Source organism: Molothrus aeneus, chromosome 5, assembly GCF_037042795.1.
Source record: "Molothrus aeneus isolate 106 chromosome 5, BPBGC_Maene_1.0, whole genome shotgun sequence".
NCBI lineage: Eukaryota > Metazoa > Chordata > Aves > Passeriformes > Icteridae > Molothrus > Molothrus aeneus.
In genome coordinates, this window is record NC_089650.1 from 16,311,096 (window position 1) to 16,338,034 (window position 26,939).

Consider the following 26,939-nt stretch of genomic DNA (forward strand, 5'->3'; position numbering starts at 1 on the left):
TCCCCGCGGCTTTATCTCCCACCCGGCTCCGCCCGCCGTTGGCTGTCTCCCGTGACCGCAGCGCACCGGCGGGCGCAACGCCGGCCAGGGCAGCGCCCATGGGCTGCGGCAACTCCACGGCCGGCGGCGCGGGCGGGCGAGGTAGGGCGGCGGGGCGGGCCGGGCCGGGCTGGGCGAGCGGCGGAGCGAGCATCCCCACCGTGCTGGGCAGCTCTGCGGGACTGCGGGGGGCGGCGGCGGGCACGCACCCGCACTCGGCGGGGATACAGCCCCCGGCGCGGGGGGTGCCCGTCCGAGCCGCGGGAATCGCTGCCCGCCCTCTTGCAAGAGCATCTTCCTTTCCCGAGGCTGATCCGCTTGCTCAGGGCGAGAGGGTGATGTGGCCTGCCGCAGCACCGGCGGCTTTCTGGTGCCCTTTTGTCGCTAGAGTCACCACCTCCGACAGAAGCTGCCCAAGGCACGGCGAACCCAGGCCGGGAGCTGGACGTAGCGATCCCGCCAGGGGTGTCAGCTCCATCCTCTTCGCTTCCCTATAAGGCCACGAATGCCACTTCTGAAATGAATTTGTGCGACATCTTCGTCTTTTGCTTGCTGGAGAAGTTGGAGGATATTTCATGATTGAGGTTTCATGCATGTTAATGTCTACTGCTGGCTGGTGAGTCCAGCTGGCTCCCTTATTTGTTCATTGCTATTTTCAAAAGAGATAAGATCTGGGAAGATGGTGCTGTTGTGCTCTTCCTCTCCCCTGCCCCCGCAAATAGGAAAGTACATGGAAACTGGTAAGTGGACCTTCACCCTGTAATTATAATATGAGCATTTCCCAATCACTTTTCATCCTAGCTGCACTTGGCAAACATTGCCACCTGTTCCAGTACCTTTATCAAATCTTTCAGATGCACTTGTGAGCTTTCAGCTCTTCAAAATACGCAAAATAATGGTTGGACAACTTAGAATTACTGGGTCCCCATCTCTTACTGTTTTGATTTGATTTGAATTAACCAGAGTTTCAGTGGTGCTTTGGGTGGTGCTAGTCCTGACTTGGTCCTGCCTGTGAGTGTGAGTGATGCTGTCTTCTCTAGGGTGTACATACGTGTGTGTGCTTGTGGGTGCGATGCTGTTCAACTCTGCACTCCACACTCAGAGGAGAATGTGATTCTGCCATTCCTTACTCAGTTTCTGTTAAATGATTATAACTTAGGTTTTAGGTATTATGTCTGTCCATCAGAGGCCTCTCTCACCCATAAAGAACACACTGTGTGAATTTGCTTGAACGTTCAGTGCCCTTACTGGAGCTGTCCCGTTTGCATACGTGAATTCTCTCCCTTCAGTTGATTCCCACATTGCTGTGACTGGACGTTCCTTCTGTATATGACCAGTCTAGCTTCCTACTACTGAGGTGATGCTTGTTCACATCCGATTTCTGTTTGCTGGATAAAAGCACCAGAGAAATTCAGACGAGACTGTTGAGTCAATTATTAGTCCATTTGTGGTAGTTTCTAAGTTGATGTTGATTTGACTGCCCTGTGGAACTTGTACCAGGGTACAAATGGGTAAATGTCAAATAGGCTAACTCTGGCAGCAGTATTTTTTTGAACTCAAAGTTTGTTTAAATGTGTCCCTTTGCATTAGAGGTAGTTGTCTTGAACAGGTTTTGGCTTGTAGATACATTAAGTATTTTCACTGATGGTCTGACCCCTTTGATAGTTAAACTTACTTATATGTTTTACATATACATTTGAACTTGCATTTTTTGTAAACTTTTAAATGCTCTTTAGAAATATTCCACAGATCTCTAAGGGCTTAGTGCAGGTAAAAACCAACAATGCCACGTAAACCTCATCTTTAGTATAATGGAATTATTACTGTTGCACTGATAGACCTCTCCAAATACAATGCAGCTCTGAAAGGTCCAGTTCACTTCTCACTTTCACCATTGTCAGTCAGGAATTACTCTGTGCAGTCTATGGTCTTAAAATAACAAACAGCTGGTGATAAAAGCAAGATGTCGGATGTCTACTATTTATTTATTTAATTTAACATTCCTTACAAAGTGTGTCTAATAAAAATAAAATTATTTTGTAAAGGGGAAGGAGAAAACTTACCATTTTTGTTTGGAATCCTTGAGCTTTTCAGGAAAATGCAATTCATAATTTCACCAAAAGATGTGAAGACTGTGTAAATACAAATAAATTTTGTGGCATGCACAGCATGACTACATTTTTAATGCTAAAGTTATGAATGTTCTGTAGTCGATAATGTCAAAGCTACAGGTACATAACATGTAATTAACCTGTAACACTCTCTGTCATATCATATGACTAAGAGTTTATTGTATTGTATATTGTAGCATACTTCATAGAACACATTTAATGTGTTACGCCAATCACCATTTTCTTACTCTGGTAAAATTCCTATTGTAACCTAATTTGATTTTTCCTGAGCAGATGTATATATAGTGATAGTTCAGCTAATGATATTATCTTCTGTTGCATGGCTAGAATGACATCAGAGCTTTCAGCTCTATGGTCTGTGAGATCTAAACTAATCGACATGATGTAGAATAACATTTCTGTCTGTGGTGCAGTACTTCAGAACACCAATATAACTCACAGCATTCAAATGTTCTTTCCAGAGTATGAGACAGTGGCAAAATCTCTTCAATTGAGAAAAGACAATTTCAGTTATCCAAGTAAACTGATGTATATACATCCTTCTTAAATTACCTAGCTATTTTATGTATTAACTATGGATTATAGTTATGTATTTCTCAACTTGCTGTTTTCCTTATGTTTTGTTGTCTCATTTTACATATCCTTCTTTCATGTTATTTCCTAGAGTTTTAGAAGCTCAACAATAGCTCTTCTTTTTTGGTGTATGTCTTTTAAAAATATGCTCTTATGCATTAATTTCCTTTTTTTTTTCCTGAGTTAAGGCATTTCCCTTCATTCTAATGATTCTTCACTAAAAATTTTTAACTGCCTCCTCCTTTCCATATCTAGTCTAGTAGCAATGACAGCACCTTAAATTATAGTACTCTTTGGAGGCTGTCAGTCTAGCCTTAATTTAAATATATAGAGAAGCTCTTAGTCTGTGGAAAGCTTCAAGTACAGTCAAGTTATGATGAAGGAGATCTTTCACACCAAGTTTTAACAGATTTATTAACTTTAAGTTTGGTGCAATGCCCAGGAAGTCATCGTGCCATTCTCTAATCTGTGCACTGAACTCCCACCTGATGAGCTGAAGAAATAATCAATGTGAAACAAATTGATGATATTCTATCATCAGTTACAATGGGGGTATAAATAAAATAAATTCATGGATGTTAGAATGCGCCTCCTTACTGCTTACTGTTGGAGCACATCAGAAAGAAGCCTGCAATAGAAAACTCATTCTTAACAATTGCATGTATGTGTGTGTAATTTGGAGGGGTTTTATTTGCTTTTTGTAACAATTTGATGTGCAAGAAAGTGTCATAGGACATTGTTCATTAAAAAATATCAGAAAAATGTTTCATAATCTGCTCAAAAGTCAGGTCCTGGCATTTTTTGTATCCATTTTATTTATGTGAGGGGTTGCATCTCATGCTTTTTATATTTTTCTGAAGCTTTTGCCTCTCACCTTGACTCATGATGCATTTCTCAGCACAGAAGAGTATCCTCAGTGGCTACAAATGTCTTTCAACCATCTTTTGCATTAGGCCTGCATTTACCAAAATCTTGCAGTATCGCCAAGAGAAGCTGCTGTTGTTCTGAAAGAGCAAAACCCCCTCTCACCTAGTGGAAGATGCTTTGGGATAAATTCATCTTCTTTTTGACTTGCTACTGTTTAAATGCTGTGGGTTTTTCTGAGGGATCACAGCTCCACACTCCTAGACTGAATGTTTTTCTTCTGTAATCACTGAGGCTCAGAGCAATGTGTGGCTGAATGGGCCATGATTATTTGCAGGCTGTACTCTTTCTTCTCCTTCTGCAGCTCTAAAATACCAAAATGCAGCTGTGATCCTACTGTGTAAATGGTGTGAGCAGAGAGGTCATTCAGGACAATTCAGTATTGCCTATTTTTTATGGATGTGGCTTTGTAGCTACTCTTCAATGTCTTGCTGAGGTTTGGTTAGAAAAACCAAGCAAGCAAGAGCCTATCAAGACAAGGCTTATGGGGTCAAGTGCTGCCTTTTCTTAGGCCAGGCTCTTATAATGGGAAAAAATGGACAAGCTTTATATATGTGAGCCTTTTCTCAAGTCATTTATGGAAACCATCATATCTATGAGAGCAGTAGGCCTTGCTGCTATGGAGCAAGCTGTAGAGTGTTTGTGGATTGGGAGTAAAGAAGATTCTTTGGCTGAACTTCTGGCAGAAGGAACTTGGGCAGCAGTAAAATTGTGTTGCTCACTAAATGTGCAAGAGTTAGACAAATATGTCGGTGAAGTAACAGGGTGAGGGTGAATGGATTGGACTTCACAAATAAACATGTCTGTATGAACTGAGATGTTTTTGGTTCCTTGAGAAATAATATCTATGTGTAAGAAATGTTCAGGCTCCCTAATGAACAAAAACTTAGAATTTTTTACATAGAGATTTTTTATTTTACACCTAGCTAAAATTATTTTTTACATAGAGATTTTTTTATAGTACACCTAGCTAAAATTATGTTCATTTGCAAGCTCAGAACTCTTGCAGGAAGAAAACTCGTTTGGTAACTGGAAACACTCTCAGATCTATTGTCAGGTACCTTAGTGATACTTGAGTGAATTTGAACCAAAGACTTGTTTCACTTTTGCTAGTGAAAATGAGAAATAACCCCACTGAAATTAATGGAATTCCATCAATGAAAGTGAGGATAGACTGGTTTGCTGTGCTTATAAAAAAGTAGAAAACAATGTTTTTCTTTTTACATGTATTTTAAAATTTATTGTAAAAGTCAAACTAATTTCTTAAAAAGTGAATCTTTTTTGATCATACTCAGTTCTCAAAGTTTTTGTGTGAAATACATTTCAAAACACTGCAGTGATTTTTCAGCAGTGTACCCTTGCTAATATTCCAAGAAAACAAGTGCTGCCATATGTGAACGTTAGTGGCATATTCCCAAACATGGAATTTTATAGCTCTTATCAAAGCCCAGGCTGATGGGTTTGAGTGACATCTCCCAACTCCAGAGTGAGGATGTAGTTGTACCATAATGCATTGAAGACAGGCATGGCACTGAACATGGACATGGCACTGAAGTGCGCCCAGTGATTGACTGGAACTTGATTATTGCCTCTGGGGAGTGTACCAGTGCTGTTGGCACACAATTTTTCTCCCTTGGTTTGAGGTTTCAGTTTGTGTATTAAACACTGTACTTTTGCTGTACTTCCTGAAAGAAAGACAAATTTTTCAGATCAGCATCCAAGGTGCTTAGACTCAGAAGAGTCTTGGCAAAGGCCTCTGAAAGGGCCATGAACCTTTTTAGAGAAACTGATTTTGATCACAGAGAGTTTAGACTAAAACATAAGAAAGTTATGGCCCTTGTGCAGAATAGACACAGCAAAGGAATAGTTTCTTCTGGAAAAAATTAAAAATCCTGCTAGGTCCAGCTAGGTTTTTCAAAACACATGTTGTCTGTAGTGTTGCCAATGTCTGGGCTCTGTCTAGGGGTACAAGGGGGTGCCCTGAAGGCTCATTGCTGAGCTGACTGGATGAACTGGCCTTGGTAGCAGAAAATGTCTCCCTACATTGACAGAGATTGAGCTCGCACAGCAATGCCAGCCTTCCATCTGGACACAATTAATTGTACAGGTAGTGCTTCATAGATGTGCCTGCAAAGCCGAAAAGTATCAGAGGGCTGCCTGGTGGAGTAAGGTTTTAAAGCAAGGGCCTAAGCTTATTGTGGCTAGAGCTACTCCCTCCAACTTACGTAAGGCTTTCTGCTGATACATGTAGCCATACTGAGATTTTGCTGACTCTGGAAGCAAGACTAACAGAAAAAATGTGTACAGTTTCATACGAGTCTAGTCTGTGTTGTTGCCGGGAAAAGGAGGGATAGTCGTGTCATAGGAAATAGGAATGACATTGTGTTCAGGAATTAGCTGTAAAGGGTGATGTTTTCTGTCGTTCAAGCAATCCATTCAGGTAGACAGAGCCAGAAAGCCTTGCAGGTCTATTACTTCCTCTTGTTAAAAATAAGAATGCAAAAGGCATATTCTTACACATCAAAGAGAGATGAGAGGTATTTGCTATTTATATATATATATTTTTAATCAGCAGAAGAAATAAAAGTTTTCCAAAAAATGAAGTACCATGGGAGAAAAAAAAAAAACATACCTCCAAACTCAAAAAATCTCTGGGATTGGCTACTTCCATTTCTTCAGAATGAGCTCAGATCACCTTTTCCAGCTGAGTACTAAGAGGAAAGGAGAAGTGAAAGGTTTTTTCTAATGTCTGCTCTAACTTCTGTAATTAATAGAAGGGATAATTTACTGGTTACTCAGCTGAATTATATACTAGCAAGAGCAACATAACATTAGTAACTTGGGAGGAGCAATAAAGAGTTTGTACTTAGGTAAATGTTTATCTCCCAGCAAGAAACATCTGAGTCACCAAAACAAAAAAGTCAGTCACTTATACCAGGCAGCCATGTGGCAGCTTTTGTCTCTTTGGTTTTTTGTTAAATAGCAAGATGAATTAAGGGGTGGTTGATCTCGTTAGGTGTCTGGGGCTTTGGAAGGGTTGTGTCCCAATGTTTATATTAATTCTGCTAGTCATTTTATAAAACTTTGTTTATCTGGCAGGAAGAATGAGGCAGCATTTTACACATGTGGTGCCAGCTCTACAACTGCATCAAGTGGCAGAATAATCAGGCATTTGGGAGTAATTGCCTGGTTAGTTGTGCCAACTTTGTGGCAGACAAAACCACCAGAGTTCTGAGCAAATGGAAGCATATAAAATTCAGAAAGAGTATTTTTTTCTTATGTTGCTCCCATCTTGAGTGGCTGCACCTGGGCACTGGTCCACAGCAGCATCATTTTCACACTGGGCCACTGAGTCTGGCCCAGATGTGATAGATTTAAGGGATTGTGTGGATAGTCATTAAGGATAAATGTAGCAATCATGAGAATTGTGTTCTCTTACAGTAGGAAATTTTTGTTGCTATTTCTGTGTGGTTTAGGACAGAAAGACAGAAAAACAGTTACTACACTGTTGGTTGGTTTAGAGGATTATGCCATTATCTAGTAAACATGTTTTGTTTTTTTTTTGTCCTAGGTGCTACAGGGACTACTAAAGATGTGTAAGTACTTACTCTTCTCTACTCTTTTAAATATATAACCCTGGACATATTTTCAGTCATACTAGCCTTATACTAGATTTAGTCATACATGATTAATCTGGCTTCTAACATATAATCAACACAACCAGATGTTTACTGTCTTTAGTGACAGCTTTCATCTCCACAAAACAACTCCTTGTCTTGTTTACTTTTCTACAGATTTCTTTGCTTGTTATTTCTCTAACAGAAATTTCTTTTCTCTGCTTCTGTTGAGACAGTTTTCTAGCAGAGCTGATTATGTTAATTCAGACTGCTTTTCCCCATCATGTGCCAGTGCACCTTTTTCCAAAGGCCATCTAATTGTACATTTCCACCAGGCCCAGTGAGAGATTTAGAAAGCCACTGAGACAAATTCCCTCTCTTTTGCATGAGACCCACTAACCTGTCCAACTTCCTTTTCAAAGTACCCACCTTCTCTAGGTATTCTCTGCATTAAAGATAGCATCTATTTTTTTGACACGGGGTAGCAGAGGTAGCCCTACCCATCCCGTTTTTCTCTAAATGTGCAAGGTCAAGTTTTATACTTACTTGCTGACACAGGAATGCACAGGAACAGCTTTATTCAGCCATAAATGTATTTTTCTACCAAAGAAAACCATAAAGAACTCCTCCCGAGGTCTTGCCTTCTCCTATTTCATGTTACTGGTATTTGCCACTAGCTGGGAAAGATTGTTATGTTATGCAATAGGAACATCCTTCGGTTTTATTTACTTCGCTTAGAATAACTCCTCTAATTAGATGGAGGAATCCTGGTGTAGAAATGAGGGCAGTCAAGTCAGATAAACAAGTGGAGGGAAGAGCCTAACAACAGGCTTGTCCTTGCTATTACAGAGCAAGGACAAGAGAACTAACAACAGGTGTCACTTGGCTGATCAACACTGTTGCCACAGGTACTCTTGAGATCTGTCTTACCTCTGTAGTCTGTTTTCTGGGCTTGCAGTGCCAGACAATAAATTACAGAAGGGAATCTTATAAGGAACCTCTTCTTGATGCAGCCTGCAGCATCACTGCCCTCAGTACTCCTGTATTTACAAACCCACTGGTTTAATTTACAGCAGGACCTTATTTGTTGTTCAATTTAGATGATTTAAGGACTGACTTAGAACTGTATCTTTCTTTTTGCTCATCGGTAGTTTTAAATTTCAAAATCTCATGCACTGTTTAATTATGAATGTTGTAGGCATGTTCCTGTGCTTAAAGGTATGGAATATGTAGAACTGTGAGTATATATAGAACTGTGTTTAACTGTGTGTAAGCATTTTTAGAGCCTGGCTGCAGGAGTTAAAATGGGAACATCCTACTTGTTAGTGTGAGTTCACCTGTCATGTTTCAAAATAGTATCAAAATAACTTTGAAAAAATGTGTAGTCTTCAACAAAGTGAAAGGGTCTATCCTGGAGCTATTACTCATTCAGATTAGGGACAGTGGAGCCAGCCAAACAACCCATATGAGTAATAGCATGGTTGAACCTTCTCATTGGATGTTAGAAACACACACCTACTAAAGAGGAATAGCAGTGATGACCCAAAAGTCCTGATCAGGCATTCTAATACTTAACAGAAGATTTTTATGAAGGAAGTAAACTATCAGAAAAATTACTTTCATTTCATAGAAATGAAAAAATCAGATTTGTATTAACTAATATTATAGATCCACAAAACTTTTTTTACACCTTTTTACTTTCATCAGATAAAGTTTCTCTTTAAATAACCCTTATCTTTTGCTGTCAAATTTCAGTCACAGCAGTTTTGATGCAGAAAAACATTTAGGTGTGTCCATCCTTTCATGCTTTTGGATAGCAAATCTGATTATTCTAACATGAGGTTTCTCATTTCTTGAATGTGACTCATTGCCAAAGCACCATGACTCCTGGAGTGTGCAGCCAGATGGAAGCAAAGAGGGCTGGATCCTGCTCGGAGCCCTCCTGGGTGACTGTGAGGAAGCTGCTTTGCCCTGTGGGGCTGGAGTTTCTCCATCAATTAGATAGGGGTGATGATATGATCTTCCTCTGAAAGGGCTCTTCCTCTCTGAGGGCTGTGTGGTGACAAGGACACATGCTCCGAGAACATGTCTGCCCTCTGTGCTCCAACCCAGGATCTGCCAGCCAGCTTCAGCCCATACTCCGGCCGCACTAATAAAGAAACATTCATCACTGCTAATTGGGAAAGCCTAGCTGTAGGAGAAGTAAAGGATATGCTAGAAAGTAATGCAATGCCTGTGGTATTCAGTGTGTAGCTAAGTCTGGGGGAGGATTAGTTACAGTAGGAAGGAAAGGATACAACAGTTCAATTCCATTTCAAAATATTGAGAAGAAATGCATCAAATAAAAATTAAAGGCACTTGTTCCCAAGAAACACCAAGAATCTGAGGAGTAGTTGTCTGTCACTTGTTCAAAGTTCAATGAATCATTACTGGTGGAACTACTGAGCCCATCTAGAAAGAGTCTCTATAATGATCGGAACGAACAGAGCCATAAAAGCTGAGGTAAGAAAAACGTGGATGAAAATAATTGGTGTGAATGCCTGTCATCTGACATTTAAAATATGTGAGAAATAGCAGCTTCTTTTACCATCAAATGGACATAGGAATGATGGATGCTGACAGATGAACAAAGCGTGTTTTTCAGATTTTCGGTGACATGAAGACTCTTGGGACAGACAAAACCTTATCAAAAGAAACACTTATTCAGCTGTAAATAGAATGCCATTTTGTGGATTTGCTCTTAAATCTGCCCATTGGCTCCAGGACTCTGCCCATGCTACCTGCTGAGAACCATGCTCTCAGCTACTCTGCTGATGTCAACAGCATCTGAGGCAGTGACACAGCAGCCAGTCAGCACTAGGTTCCTTGAACTGTTTAGTTCCTTTTGCTTTCTATTCCTGGTGCAGAAAAGCTTATCCTAGCTTGCTGTGCCTGGAGGACTGCTGGACTCCCGTGTCCATATGAGCCCAGGAGATGTGGCAATGGGAACAGTGCCAAAACCAAAGGAGCTTCTCTCCAGTCTCACTCCCAACTCAATATGGTTGAGCATTGCTGTAGGAGAAGTAAAGGATATGCTAGAAAGTAATGCAATGCCTGTGGTATTCAGTGTGTAGGTTAGTCTGGGAGCTTTGCTCCATGGAGCCACCCGTGTTCACTCAGCCTGGGCACAGAAGCAGCACCTGTCTCAGTAGCTCAGCAGACACTAAACATGCAAAATTAGTGGGCACCCTGCAAAAGGGGGTCTTGAGCCATCATTTGTGAAGGTGAGAGGTGTGTGAATATGTGTAGTAAATAAACAGGGGCAGCATTCCTTCCTGAGCCTCCAGAAAGGTGTGTAAAATGGCTCATTCCTTAAGTGCCATCATCCAAAATTTTCTTTCTTTTCCCTCTCACACTCCCATGTTACTCCTATCTCTGCTCATTTCCTCTTTTCTGGCAGGGCTACAACAGTTTGCCCCCAATCATTGCCCAGCCCAAGAGCTGTTGTCTGTACAATCCCAGATTAGTTTTGCTGTCATGCATTTGAAGAAAAAAGGTATTGCAAAATTACTAGTTTGATTTATAGCTAGTGAGAGGAAAGGAAGAAAGCAAAATGTTTAAAAACCCTCTTGTCTGCTCAATCATAGACCTGGATAATTTGTTTTGTGAGAGAATCACAGTAATAGTCTGTGATGCCATATTACAAAACATTTCTGGAACAGAAGAAATTGGCTCTGTTTCCTACCAGGAAACATTAAAAAAAAACCAAAACAAAAACAACATTAATTCCCTGTTGGACAATATTGATTATTATTCTTACAATTCCATTTCAGAGGCTTCAAGCTGTGCCTGAAGTTTTTGGTGCCTTTAAATGACTCTTTTCTCTGGACAGTGGTTAATCTGGATTATAGAAAATGTTCCAAATAGTATGAGAAAATCAAGTCTGTGACACATTTGGTTGGTTCAACAGAAATGACTGTTTGTGATCTTTTGGGATCCAAAGTCCCTTTCCTTAAGTAGAATTTTTTTCCCCCTAAAAATACATCCTCATTTCCACCCACTGATATACACAGGCTTTCCATTTTCTTCAGGAGAAACTGGCCCACACTGTGACAGAGCAGCTTCACAGTCCTCAAGAAAAAATGTCTCTGCATTCTCTGTCAGTGTGTGTGAAGACTGTAAGATGACTTAGGTGACTACATAGGGTTACAGGAGGTGGGAAATGCCTTCTGACATGTCTCTGGTTCCTCCAGGAAGGGATGGCAGGAGGGACAGGAAATGAGAAGTTTATTGATCAGTCTTTCTTGAGTGGTAAGACATAGACAAAGACAGCAGACGAAGAGTGCTATGTCCTGCATAAATATAATTTAGCAAAATTGAAGAATAATAAGATTTTCTCCAAGCCTCAACTATTAAAGGACCTGTGTACCCTTACTCACTGTGATGATGCAGAAAGGATAGTAGGTAATGTCCCTTAGGAAGAAGGTAGATGCCAGAAAATTTCCAAGCTGTAGCAGTATTTTAAGGCATTTGCTCCCCTCCCAGGAGGTTTAAGGGCATTTTCTTGCACTTAAGACTGCATCTTACTATGAGCCCTCTGCTCTTCAGGCCAAAATCCCATTGACTTCAGGGCCCTGTAAGAGCGTAGAGCCCCAGCAATTAAACAGCAGGCACATCAACCTTTTAGAGTAAATAAATTGGTCGGAGACCCAGCTAAAGTGCAGCTGCTGCCCCATCCATACCCAGTCATGGAAGTAGAGCTCAGAATCTGAATATTTAATCAAAGGTGGGTGAGTAATTTGTGTGATGACTGATGTTGGGACACAGTCTGAGACTGCAGCACAGGCATTGCACACTGAAGGAGTAAGAATAAATTATTTTTATTTTTTGTATTACCTTTGCCTTCACATCAGTGCTGGTTACTTTAACTCCTGCTCCCATTCAGCTACACTGTACTACACAGTACATAACTGGGAGGAATCAAACCTCAGTGACTCTGTTGATCTACAGGCTGACCTGTGATTTTGCCCTAAAGTTAAAGGAGACATAATTGCCCATTTATATGGGATTATTAACAGTATTTGGTCTGCAAACAACAGGAATTGCAGTGCCTCATTTTATAGAGAGGCCTTGTAACAGTTTCTGGATTCTGTAATAGCTGCTGTGAAAGTTTCTCTCTCCTCGTCCTCACTCACATGCCAGCACAGACACCCAGTCCCTTTCTTTCCTCTTTTAGGGGAATAGCAGTCCAGGCTTGTTCCTGTTACATGCAGAGTCTTAATGTTCCTTTTATGTGGGGAGTAGTGTGGGGACTCACTCAGGAATAGTGTTAATTCACGTGTTTTGCTCCCAAATCTACTTTCAGATCTCACTGGTGGGGGTCATAAAAAGTAAGCTACATCTTTTCTCAATCCTTTATTTCTTCTGTACCTTATACTGGAAAATTGTCCCTTTTTTATACCTGCGTGAGTACTTTGTTGAATGGTGGATGCCCTAATTTAAACTGGGGTCAGTAATAGTTCTTCCCTTGCTTCTGAATGTACCCAGATGGACATGGAGCACCTGAAAGAAACAATCTGCTAACATGCTTTGTATCTTTTGATGTTGCAGAGCAGAAGAATCCATATCAGATGATGACAAAAGGAGGTAGGTGCTCTGCTCAACCAGGGTTAGCTTTATTTGCAATAGGCTGCAGCGAGTTCTGCCACGGGTTCTGCATCCTTCCTTCCCTCCTCCTAACTCCCAGCAACACCAACAAAGCAGAGGAGAAACAAAAAGAGAGGAGGAAATCTCACACAGAGTCAGGTATTGATGAGTCCACCCAGCTTGTTATTGAGCTGAGGAGGTGGGAACTTGGTGGTAAAAAGAGCACATTATCTTGCAGCTGTAGGTGGTGTGCTCAATAAGGGCTGGTGGCCTCTGCCTTCACACCATCAGTGCCACAGAAGGTGACATTAGCACTTGTGGGAGATCTCTGCTGGGCTGGAAGTTGAAGGAAGTATGAGTCTATCATCAAGCAAATTAGAAATTGGCTCAGACTCCCAGGAGCTGGAGGAGGTGTGAGGTGTTAATTCAGCACCTAGCAGGGCAGAGCAGTGTAAAGGGAGTCTCTGCAGGTAACTCCAGGCACAGTAGAGGCTTTAAGAACCCATTTTTTTACCCCCCCCTTTATCTGTCCCTGCTTTTCATACAGGCTCTTTGGAGCCAGAAAGTATCCTCTGCAAGTCCGTGAAGAGAGGGAGAGGGTTGGGCCATGAAAGTACCTAAGACACTCGTGCTCCTTTATACTAGCAGTTTTCTCTAAGTGTGACCCTAAGCAGGGGGAGGCAGGTTGCATTTCTTAATGAGGTAAAAGTGCTATTTAATTGGTGTGCATTGTTTGAAGCATGGTGCTTTGGTGGTCCCAGTGTCAAACATCAGTGTCAGATTAGTTCTGTCCTCAGCTGGATATACTCAGAAGAAGCTGGGCAGGTGGGGTTTATTATTGTCACAAGACAGCTGGGATCCTGTGATAAACATCAGGAATTTGAGTGAAAAAGTAGCTCCTTTCACAAGGAGAAGTGTCCCAGCTGGGCTCTGATGTGCCTGTAATTATTTCTCCACCAGGAACTATGGAGGGGTGTACGTGGGCCTGCCATCGGATGCGGCTGCCATGGCTCCCAGTCAGACGAAAGCTGCACCCAAAGGTACTGGCAGGTTGTAGATTTATTTTCTCTTGCTTTCTAGGGATCATTTTATCTTGTAGGATGTATGTCCTTTAAAAATCAATTATTATTTCAGACATACTGGCTAGCCTTGAAGCCTCTTAATGCTGTGGGGCTATTTATACTTGTCAAAGGGATTGTTCCCTTTTATTTAAAATTTGACACGTTTTTGCAGAAGGATCCTAGAGCAGATGCTGACAGTGTAGGTACATGGTCTTCTGAACATCTTCTCCACTCTCTGACTGCTCTGTGAATTAAAAGAAAACAAAACCCTGTTAGGACTTAGAGGCTGTGATAGATGCACTTGCCGAGCCCCGGCGCTATTTTTAGTTTTGAAGGTATTTACTTGCATTGTGGTGAATTCCAGTAATAACAGTTAGTAAGTGCTTGCTTTCAGGTTCATTTCTGTTCTTAAATGAAACCCAGCAGAAACTGTTTCTTTTCCATGTTATATTTTTGAGCAGTGGGAAAAAGCATTAGATTTATAGCTATTTAATTGACAAGTCATAAACATGTAATTATAAAATAATTTAATATTCTTTTGATTTAACACAAAAAAATGCTGCTGTCACATATGTACAGCATAGTTTAGTCACTGACTGGTGCTTTCAAAATTTGCTGCAAAACAAGAAAAGGAAAAACAGTAACACTTTTAACCAAAATAAAAGTAGCTGGTTTTGGAACAGTACTAACTAAACAAAACACGTGTTTTGTTTTGTTTTTTTAAAGATTTTAACCATCTTTGTCTTTCATTTTCTAATTAAGATTAGAAGGAAATAAAGACATCGAGATGCAAACAACCCGAGGTACAGTATGTTTTGATTAACATTATGTGCTTGGCATGCATTTGTTGAACAGAACAAGGCAGCAATGCTCCCTCTGATGCTCTAAGTTGGTCTGGGAACCACCAAATTACATCTCCAGCTGTATAGTAACTTCTAAAGGCTGGACCAGGGACCAGTTCTCAGTGGGTGCAGATATAAACTAGACCAGTAGTAAAGTCATCTTCTTGGTGAAAATTGAGAAGCAAGGAAACTTAATTTGGGAGCAAATAAAAATCAAATGTCCTTAGTGGTACTCAGACCTCCCATAAGAGGTGAGGTACATCAGATCAGCATTTGCAGAGACGAAGATTTTTCCAGGAATGAGGATTTTACAGTTAGAAAACATCTCCATTTTTGGAAGGACCTTGAAGACCATAGTGTGTCACCCACTAAGTAATGTATTGGAGCTTTCCCCTTGCTATGGGAGTATCTGTGGGGGCTTCATTTTCCACCAGCTATAATAGAACATTGAAGATTTATAGGCTCTATTCCTGAGTGAAGAGTTTTGACTAAGTTTAAAAAAAAAGCTTTATTAGTTCACATCTGCAGAAAAAATAAAAACAAAGCAAGTTTCCATTCAGTACTTGAACTAAATAAACATTGACAAATTTTGATATGGAATTGTTTTGATGTCTAGCCAGTGGGGAGCTGAAAACTATTAAGCTGCCAACAATTTCCATAAGAAGTAGAGCTCTTTCCTAGAGAAATGGTTTTGACTGTGCTGGATGCAGGCCTTGTAGAGCAGAACACATATAATAAGTGCCTTTATTATATGAGTGATTAAAGCCCCAGAACTTTTGTAGGAGCAGTCCTAAACAGGGAGATTCAGGTGGTCTTCACAGCTAATTTCAGTAACCTGGCTGAGATGTCTAAGCTAGAAACACCATCACCCTTGACCAGGTCAAGGCTCAAGCAGCATCTTGAAATTGCAGCTTTCCATCTGTGGTTTATGAACAGAGTCTGAGTTGCTTAGGTCCTTGTCTAGGTGCTTTAGTTGAATGCTTGAGGCTGGATATAATCAATCACTTGACTTTTTTTGTTTTGCTATTTAAAATAGCTGAAAGTGTGCTTTGCCTTCATTCATGCAAGATCAGAGCTTAGCTGCTGACTCAAGTCTTACACAGAAGAGCAGCTTCAAATCTGCAAAGGTTCCTCTGAGCTCCACGAGTTTATGTGCGTGTGTGTCTGAAGTTCATGGACTACAAATCTCTCAGCTTCTAGTGACAACCTAGTTCTCTGGTTTATGTATAGAACTTTCCTGTGTTGCTTTTCCACTATTGTTTTACCACTCTACCTAAATCTGTTCCTTTTGTTCCTTTTGTTCCTTTTTTTTTTTTTTGGAACAGTCTATTGAGAACAGTTGCCAGTGTTTTGGAGAGAGCTGTCTTTGTGCTGAAGATTTTGATATTTACACAGCCTTCCAGAGAGCAGGAGAGATCAGAGCACCAAAAAATCCAAACTGTTCCAAGTTCCAACAACGGGTAAAGCTTAAAGTACAGCGTTGAATTCATTTCCAATGATAGTTGCATTATGGAAACCTCCTGCTGTTCTCCAGTGAAAGATGAAATTTGTGAACTCATGGTGGATGTTTCTGCACAAGAGCTAACTTTGATGATCTGCAACTTATTTCTCTGTGGCCATATTGCAGATTCCATCAGCTATCAGCTATGCTTCATATATTTCCTCAAAAAAGTTTGATAGATTTTGTATAGAAAACCATCACTACTGTCCACTCAATAGTTTCTATGGTAGGTTCCTGTAAATTAATTGTTATTTTACTTCAGAGTAATATATTTGACAAGTTTGCATCTTTTTGGGAATATTGCAAATTTTAATATTTTTGCTGTGAAATACAAGGAATAGGATGAAACAAGCTTAAGACCTTAAGGTTCTTTATAATTATTACTATCCCTTTTATACCATGTGACAAATATTAGTGTTTAATTTTCACCTTGTAAAAAGATGTTGCTCAAGGAAATTGATTCAAATAAGAAGGATATACTTCATTGTATTATTTACATGTCTGTTTATATTTTACTTTAGCTATATCTCTTTTATAAAGCATTACATGCAAAAAAATACTAACAAAATAAACTATTATGTGTTCCATTCCATGTAATAATAATAACATGTCCTTGCATAAGGATGAAGTGATAGTATTTTCAGAGCTAGTGGGACTAAACTCCAGTGCTGCATCCTCCTGAACTGTAGAGTATTTTTGATCATTATTAGAGTTTTGTATCCCTGCCCCATCTGAAAGCATCTCCAGTATGGCAAATTGAAACAGAATTAGCATTATTACTACTTTAGCAAATTGTTCAGGTTTTAAAATTCATTAACTTAATAGCAATTGTAAGTTTCACATAGAACATAAAACAGATTGTACATTTACAGATGGCTGAATAAGTATTTAAACTACTAAAGCCTTTTGCATTATTCTTTAGTCAAACTCTTTTTAATGGGACTTGATACACCATACACTTTAAATAATCAAATAAACAAAAAAACCCCCCACCCAATCTGCAACATAATAATATATTACTGTACATTCATGACCATTTTTAAAATTAAAAGAAAACAACAAACCATAAAATTTGGGCATGAAGAAATAAGCTGCCGTGAACTATGACATTCCTGCCCTTTTCACTGATACCCATTACTACCAGTGAACTACCATTGACTATGATTTCCAGTAACTTGAAGCTTTCACTTTTATATAGTGGTAGTTTGATGTGAGGCTTGCAAAAAGAGATATTTAAAAGTATTCCTTGCTTGTCCTCTTTTAATTATTTGTGACATTATTTATGGCTATTCTCTAGCAATCTGCTACTTGGGTTATCAATGATTTCAGGCTTCCAGCTCCTGTATCTCATTCTTGACTGTCAACCTCAAACTGAGATGAAATAAGCTTGAGAGAAATAAGCTTGAAGATGTGGTGTTAAAATATCTCTCAGTATGAATGAAAGTCTGTAGATTGTATCTGCAGTGTCTTGTTCTTGCAAGCCAGACTGGTGAGGACTCAAGTGGCCCTGGGTGATAAACATGCAGGCTTTTCTCCTACCTGCTTACCATAGCATGAGGGTATAGTTTCCACTTCACATGTTCCACAAATGACCAAAATGGTTTGCACAAGTTTATTTAGTACAGAGCAATGCCTGACCTGATCACGATTTTTCTTCCCAAAGCAGAAAAAGCATCAGTCATCCTAGAATACATCAGCATTCAGCTTGTGCTCAAAAAGCCAACAGCTGGTGCCAGTAATCAACCCAGTTGTTTATCCAGTTCTGTCCTTCAGTTGCTGGGAAGAATTATCAAAAAGTGGACAGGGCTAAACTCGAACATCACTTGTTCTGCTAGTGACATCTGAAGCTCCATGTGTGGACAGAGGGAGGAAAGAGGTGATTGCTGATGAACAGCTCCTCACAGCTGGTGGTGGGACCAGTTGCAAGGGGTACTTTCCTTGGTTCACATCATTGCTTGTTTTTCCTGTGCAGAGCTACAGAGAAGCTTGGAGCACTTTGCAGAATTGGTCTTTTAATGTTTCATCCTCTTAATGTGTGGGAGGTACAGTAGCTTCTTAATATTTTTGTTCCTCTGCGTCGTTTAATCTCAAAAGTTTACTGACCAACTGAAAAATGTGCAGCATCACAGACTGGAACCTCTAAAATAGACATACATTAATTTATGCTGTGCAGGCCTGTGCCATCAAACTGAAGAGCTATGGCCATTCTCTTGTCTTCAATTTGCAGATTCTTGTCTTTTGTTTTCCCAAAGATCCATGAATCTAGAAACTGTGTTACAGGATGCTGTATTCTGTCCTGGCCAAATTCCACTTAGGGAACTGATTTTCTGCTCATGAAAAGTCCTCTATGGTGAGCCGCCTTTGTTTAGAAAAGCACATGTCATTTCATGGAGAAATGAGTGTATCTGCTCTTTCAAAACTTACAATCTATGGATATTTCTGTTAGGAGGACGAACAAAAAATAAACCCTATATGCCAGCTGCCAGCTGTGCATGTGACAGCATCCTTGGAGAATATTTAGGCACTCAAAAGATGATTCAATGGGAGAACTGAGAACAGAACACAAGGAGCCATTGAATGACAGAGTTATTATTAAGGAATATACTTTGGTTTTGTCAAAACATCTTGAATTACCATTTGGGAAAAATAAACATTTAAATGTTGGGGCTGTAATACCATTTTCCTTGCAGTGATTACTGTTTCTCCAGCCAGAGCTGAGGAGCCGGTGGAAATAATTCAGCAAAAAAAGTTTTTGGGCTCTATAATCTCACAGTCTCTGATCTAAAATTCTTTGGTAGCCCAGAAATATTATGCTTGAATTCATGAATCTTGAAAAATTCTGGAGTAGGAAAACATTGAAACAACACAAAATATCTTATATTGCAAATTTTGGCCTCATACAAACTGTATCACCTCAAAGCTTCTCTTTTGAATTATGCTAATGAGACAGTGCATTTATTTTGCTTTCTACTTAATGCAGGAGCTTTGTTGTAAGTGCCCAACTTCTCTGTTTCTGGGTATTCCAGATAGAAATAATGCTTGTCTTTTATGTGCCATACACATCCTGGTGTAGTTCAGATGATGTGACAACTCTAAGCCTCTATGTTGCTCAAGGGTTAAATCTTGTCACTAAGAGAGTTGCAGAAGACCTGGTAAAGGCCAGTGTAAGCTGAGTTAGAACTTCATTCACTAGAAATGAAATATTTTCCTAGCAAAGTCCACACAAGGCTGAAGCTGAAGAAAATCATAGAGGTGAAATTTGTCTCTAATGAACACAAAGTACTAATTTACTTGTTTTCATCCTGCATGTCTGGCAAAGGAGACTCTGCTATAGGGGACTATGGTTGAAATGGCATCACTATTCCCTGTCACCCACACAAGTCTAGCAGTTCTCAATAATCATGCTTCCCAAGCAGTCAGTGAGTCACTGCTGATCTGTTTTCTGCAAAGTAGACCTCTGTTTGGTTCCCATGGTGATCAGAAGTGACAGTTATTATGGGCTACTACTACAGATTAGCAGTTGTGTGTGCCCACTAAAAGAAGCTCTTACCTAGTTATAGTCCCTGGATGTTTTGCAGTGCATCATCATTGCTTCCTACTGACAGCAATTTAAATGCTTCAGGTGAATTGGCTTTGTAGAGAACAGACTGAAGGAGGGGGATTTGGGAAGTATTTTTGTTTTGCAATGTATTTAGAACAAGATGAAGAAAATAACAACTCTGTAAACTTTCCATATGGTGGTCCAGTATTGCAGGAAATGTTTTGAGGCTGGGCTAAATGACTCAACCCTTGTTTTAAAGATAACCAAGCACAGAACTTAGGTTTATCATAATAGGAGCTATTTCATTTTATCTGATCTAACAATTTTTGCTGAAACTTAGGGGTTTTCAAACACAGAAGAATTTCCTAGACAGCAGAAATCTGTCACCCCTGTTGTAGGATCTTCTGTGTACTGGTCACTATTAAAATACGTATAGCTGAAGATAGGACTCAGCTCATGAACCAGCTCATTCTGTGAAGTGCAGTGAAACTCTCATTAGCTTAGCTGTACTGAGAAAAATACCACAGGATGAAGCCTGGGTAAAAGTGGGCTTTGTGTGCCAGAAAGGAGAAAACACATAGGAGAACAGGAGAATGGGGATTATTGTGCAGTGAAGAGAGATGTAGAAAGAGGTTAGGAACAGAAGATGATGTAAAAAAGGAAATACCTTAATTAAGTATCCACTGCGTTTCTCTGTGATTCTAATCTCTAGAGCAAGAAGTAGACAGCTGCCAATTGTTTTAAGACTGAAGAGAAATGTGAGTTGGCTTATCAGGTCATTCCAACCCTCAGATGTCTGAGACTGCAAACCTTTAAGGAAATAACTTGTCTCATTTTTATTTGCTTAAAGTCCAGTGTAATGAGCCCATGCACCTTAATGGTCCTTCTGGGTGTTACCAGGATATATAAATATCCTGCTGTCTCTTTCAAAATTTCTTTTGCTGTTTCCTTTAGTTTATGTCTATAGGCAGTCTGTGAAAAAGACGTAAAAACAAAGATGTAAAAACAATTAACAGGGTTAATATAAGAATAGATTACATTGCAAGAATAGATAACATGCAAAAAGTAAGCCAATGTTTAATCTGAAAACCAGTGTAGAGATAAAACCTAAACTTTGGTTTAGTTATGCCATGTATTTTAGATTTCTGATATAATTAATGAATCACTGTGCAAGTGATTCATTTGGGTCACAGCACCTTATTGGTACTCTAGAATTATCTGTCCACTCACAGAATTTTGTTTCTGATCTTTGATTCCTATGTTACAGGAGATGGCAGTAATGTGAAATACTAAATTCCACACTTCACCTTTGTTGTCCACTTCTTGTGTTGTCTGAATCTCAGTGTTGTCTGCAGGATGGCTTCATCTCCATAAAAACTGAGGTTGTGATTCAGAATAACAGTTAATTAGAAGCAAGTCATATTTGATAACAGTTTTGTGGGGGATACCAGACTGCTAGAAAATGCAAGACTTCATTGCAGTTAGGGAGGCATTCAAACTTTGGAGAGTCCACACCACATCACTATCAAACTTGACTTGTCAGTATGCAAATATAAAACCACACACATAAATAAACAAAATCAGGGAGGTAACACACACTTTCAAGCTTATATCCAATATCAGGTTTATGGTTATGTATTACTGGAGTCTGACTGTAACCTGGAGCTGTGAATATTTACCTTACCTACAGCTAGGTTTGCATTCCCCAAAGGATATTGCTGTGAGGAAGCCTTGGAAGGACTCCCACTACCTGGGTTGTTTGTAGGAGCCTCACATGCTTATGGGAAATCAACCAATAGACTTTCTCTAAAATTAAAAGATTTAATCAGATCATAATGTATAAATAATATCAACTTGATCAAACTCCAAGTATCTGGTTATTAAAACAATGTACTTCATATTTGAAGTCTCACATGAAATCAGCTGCCTGCTTCTTTTTCCTCTTCCAAATAGTGAGTTACCTAAATAAATAAATAAATAAATTCTTTTGGCTTTACAAGGAACTGCTTCAGATCATCAGATAGAAACAAACCATTTCTGGGAGGGAATTAATTTCTAATAAGGAAACTGTGCCAGCCAGGAGAGACGGAGAGCTTATAAATTCCAAATTATTTTAATAGGATGAATACTAGTTGGAGAATTTACATAGCACTGTTAAACAGCCTTTTTTTAAGACATCATTGCTTATATAAGCATTGCTTCTTGAGAAACCCAAGACTTCCATTGAAAAGAATGCTGAAAATCACTACTTGAAAAGTAAGTTTTGATTTATGATAATATTTTCTCAAGAGCAGCATTATATTTTTTCTCCTTGAATTTCAAGAGGAAGCCAAATTCTCATTGGAGCCAGTGAGTAAACAGCCTACTTCTCCTTGCCTGCAAACAATCACAGATAATTCTCATTCAGAGGTACAAGAAAAAACATAACTGGTAGTAGTAATGTATGTGTTCATACACTTGAAATGAATCCAAATCTTTAACAAATTGGTGTAGATTAGATTAGATTTCATGCTCTTCCTTTCAAGTGTTATCATTAAAACATGATACTTCTTTTTTTTTTCTTGTTGGTTGAAATAATCCCCAGCAAAAATATTTCTTCCATGTTTGTTGCAAGAATGTGTAATTCTTAATAATTTGCAGCACTTCTTGCACTACTTCTTATTTTTATCTAGAGTTCAACTTCTGTCATAAAAACCCTCTGCCACAGGCTACATTTTCCCAAAGGGCTATGCTCATACCTGTGTTCAGCTGAGCATTCCAAGTAGGTGCTGCTGGAGATTTTATCCTGAATGCTTCACTACTCAGCTGTCTTTCTCAGCTTCAGTTGAAACAGGGACAATGTTGCCTGATTGTTCTGCAGGAGAATTTACTGCATGTATGACTGTCATCTTGAGTTTTGCACTGGTACAGTTTGAGGAGTCTTCATTATCCATGAGGATATTGAAACCACATCTTGGCTCCTGCATGACACCTACTTGACATGGTTTAGCCCCAACCAGCAATTAAAGCCCACACAGCCACTCTCTCACTCCTCCCAGGTGGGATGGGAGAGAAAACTGGAAAAGTGAGATAACTCATGGCTTGAGATAAAGCAAAAGCTTCACACACAACAAACAAGCAAATAAGGAATTCATTTACCACTTCCCATGGGCGGGCAGGTGTTCAGCAATCTTGAGGAAAGCAGGGCTCTAAGCATGCCTAACACTGACTTGGGAAGACAAACACCATCACTCTGAAAGTCCTCCCCTTCATTCTTCTTCCCCCAGCTTTATATGCAGGTATGGAATGTCCCTTGGATCACTGGGGGTCAGCTGCCCTGGCTGTGTCCCCACCCAGCTTCTTGTGTGCCCTCAGTCGACTTGCTGGTGGGATGGTGAGAGGCAGAGATGGCCTTGATTCTGCTCAGCAATAATGAAAACATCCCTGAATTACTAAAACTGTTTCCAGCAAAAATCCACAAAACCACAGCCACATCTGAGCTACTCTGATGAAAATAAATTCTTAACCCAGCCAACAGCAGCAAGCTCCTTTAAATTTTGTATTACAAAGTTGGAAGGCACAAAATGGTGGAAAAGTGTCTCTATTACATTTCAGTTTGTGCAGTGATGTGCAGAACCAAGAGCAAGCATTACTGGTAAATTAGTAGGATAGATGACATGGCCACATGTCAGTCTCTTTGGAGTGCCTTGAAATGATGACAAAAGGAGAAACATAAGGAATCAGTATCACAAATACCTGTATTAAACATTGTAAATGCTAGCAGTATCTTGTGTCCTGTCCTGTGAAAATTTCACTTCCATGCCCCTGTAGATAGTAAAGGAAATTACTCCTGGTAGAGTTTTTACCCTAAAAATTAATTCCTCAGAGTGACTGATCAGTGTTCTTGCCTAGGTCATGGGGTCCGGCTGATGTACACAAGGTGTAGCTCTTCATAATCTGGAACCCCCGCTCTGCAGCCTGCCAGTTTTGTCACGCGCTTCTGTAGTGCACCTCCATGCTGTCTGCCCATGTGAATAGTCATATTGGCCTGGAGAAAGAGCTGGTTGACTGCTGAGGCAGAAGGACACATCCATGACATACTCCCTTTGTTGATCCCACTGTCTCTTTGTTGCTCTCAGTGAGGTATGGCAGCTTCATACCAACCTAGGGAGCAACCACACGCTGGTGATTGTCCCCATGCCAGGTGCTGTCCCCACCCAGGCCAGCAGGCCAGCACAAACACTACTGTGCTGGAGAGGCTGGCCTTTGGCTGGCCAAAGTCTTAAGTAATTCTGGTGTTTGTTTTTCTGAACCTCTTGCTCTCTTAGCAGCAGAACCCAAGAAACTGCACTGAGTTTCCTTTTGTGTACCTCCTGGACAAGCCTCATGTTCAGAGCTGTGCTGGTGACAATCAAATTAATCATCATCTGTCATCAGTTGCACATTGCCAGGCTCTCCCAGCAGTCTCAGAGTCTCATCCTAGGCCATAGGCTGAAAAAAAAAAAATCCTTGACCAAAGTAGGTCAGCAAACCATGCCTGGCCTCGAGCAACAGCTTCAATCAGGGACAGCATATTTCTCACTATTGCTCTTAAGAATTTTCTTCAAAAGTGATACTTTTCTTTCAAATGGGGAAGAGCTTTACATAGATGGCAATGACAGCTCCCTGAAGCTTGGGTCCTCTGCCAGTACTTTACAGAAAAGGTGTTCTGATGAGAGAGAATCCCAAAGCAGGGGATTTACTATTAAAAAAAAAAAAAAAAAACCAAAAAAACCCAAACAAACCAAAAAAAAACCCACTGAAAAATGTGTAAGGAATTGTTTGTAATGAACCTTGATACACATCTGGCATTCTCATTTCTGTAACATTGAATTGCTCGTTCCTTAAAAGCAGACAATATCTGAAGTTTTGTTTCCATAATATCTATACATGTAATTTTAGCAGCTAAAAATTTACATTTTTTTCAAAACACTTATTTCAAATTTTGGAAAAAGTTGCTTTATGTCTACTATCCTGATTCCCAAATTTACCAAATTAATTAACCAATCATTTCAACGCTTGTGGTTATTTATTTTTCACTTTATGGTTTCATTTTAATAGATAGACTCAAGTGCTGGTTTTAAAATGAGGGGTTATGAAATTTTACAAAATATTTAGCAATGAGAATGCTAACAGTACTACTTTTTACTTTGGCACTGCCGGTGAAGAAGTTATTGTTTGTGGACATAACTTAAAAATCAAATTGTCTCTAAAGAAGCTTTTGGGTTAAGTTTCAAAGATTAGAGTATATAAAAATGATGCATCTGGGCTACTTCAGATTGTCCTCTAAGCCATAAAAATATGTCTCTGAGGTTTTTTCTATAAAAAATATGTCTCTGAGGTTTTTTCTATAGAGAAATTCTTGCTGTTGTCCAGTGATTCGTTAGAGCTCTGGTCTAGCCTCTCTACAGATGTTACTATTATTCTGCAATGAAAAAAGACAACCAGCCATTTCTAGGCACTCTGTAAAGTCTTGAAAGCAATATAGCTTAAAATAAATGTTTGTATCCTGCTGTGTTCTTTTGACCCTCAATGCACTTTGGGCACAACTAAACTATAAATATGATATAAATAAGATCAAAAGATTCACTCTCTCATGCTCAGAAAATTTGAAGAATACCAAAATTAAGCTTCCTGAAATATTTCTATTAGGACACATTTTTTGACAATGGGATCAATATTATTTTTATGCTACAATTGATTAACCTAATTAGAAATCTATGGGAAAATATATTTTTTGTTGAAATTTTGCAAATGCTTGTTTATTCATTTTATAATTGTTTTATCCTTGCTTTGGGCCAATTTATTGCCTGGGATTATGCTTTCTTTGCCTGTGTGCAAGTTTGATAATAAAAATGCAATTGTTTATGTCCTTTCTTATTTTTGGACTACTGGAAGCTGGTTCTTTATTAACCAAAGATGGATAATTGATGAGGGCAACATCTCCCAATAATTGTCAGTTGCTGTCTAAAATGCAGAATGAAAGTGTCAATTCTTCAAATTGCTGTAACTCAAATTATTTTGTTTTGCCATTACTATAACTTACTGGGAACTCAAAAGCTTCCATCATGCTGCTGAATGGGTTAAAATAAACTTGAAGAGAAAAAGAAGGATGGTACCCTTTCTGCTTCATGAAAACTAGTGTAGGTACAACAAGGTAAGAAAGATTTGAAAAGAGAGTCCAGCACCTGCCTTTGTGTTGACAGTCACTCTTTGGGAGTATGCTGTGGAAGGGTAAAGTTTTCCTAACCACCCAGATGACAAGCCTGTAAAAACAGTTAATCACTCATTTATTCTCTCCATGTCTTTAATTTTATTTTTCCTGTTGTTGCTATTATTACTTAAAAGTAGCTACCTGTGGAAGAAAGCCCAGAGTGCACAACTCTATTTTCCAGCAGGTTCTGCGTTGGTTGCCTGGTTGGTTTTGGTTTTTATTGTTTATCTGATTTTAGAGCTAAAAATAGACATGAGGAGCTGGGAATCAGAAACTCCAGCCTTCCTTATGCCACAGGCTTGTTAGTCTTGGCTGAACCACTTAGGTGAAATCCTTAGAAAACAGTTTTTAAACTTGAATGCTCAAGCAACGGACTTTTGTTTGAATAATGTCTCAATACTCCTCCAGGGAAAGTGGAGCGGAGTTTGTACCCATGATGCTGTCTGTGAGGCTCTTAGGACTACCACCGAGGCTAGGAGTTCACACAGGGCCAGCAGGCAGCATTGGAGAGGAAAGCTAATGTCCTTACAAACAAGTTGATGGGTGAAGGGATGGGTGTTCACATCTTTGAAATGGGGCTTAATGTCCCTACTGACTTAGGGCAGGTTTGCTGCTGAGCCCAGACAGCTTGGCTCCTGGAACAGACAAGGGTCTGCACAAGCCTGAGTTTCTGAACTTTGGGGTAAAATAGTAGGTTCAAGGAGGGATATGTGATAGGCAGTTCTGGAAGGCTCTACCTTCCCTGTGCCTCAGCCAGCGGGGAGAGGAAGAGGGCAACACACAGCCAGAAGTTTAGGATAAAAGGAGGCTGTGCCCTCCAAAACCTCGAGAGAGCAAACAAACCCCGTGGGT

At 39.8% G+C, this 26,939-nt stretch overlaps 1 protein-coding gene across 1 annotated transcript; it reads left to right on the forward strand.

Moving 5' to 3' along the window:
• On the forward strand, positions 1 to 25,983 carry C5H12orf75 (chromosome 5 C12orf75 homolog). Its single transcript, XM_066550871.1, has 6 exons — positions 1 to 141; positions 7,240 to 7,264; positions 12,875 to 12,910; positions 13,871 to 13,960; positions 14,734 to 14,774; positions 16,139 to 25,983. Exons 1-6 carry the CDS (start codon positions 99 to 101, stop codon positions 16,144 to 16,146), a joined length of 243 nt encoding a protein of 80 aa, XP_066406968.1. The 5' UTR covers positions 1 to 98; the 3' UTR covers positions 16,147 to 25,983.
• The last annotated feature ends 956 nt before the right edge of the window (positions 25,984 to 26,939 follow it).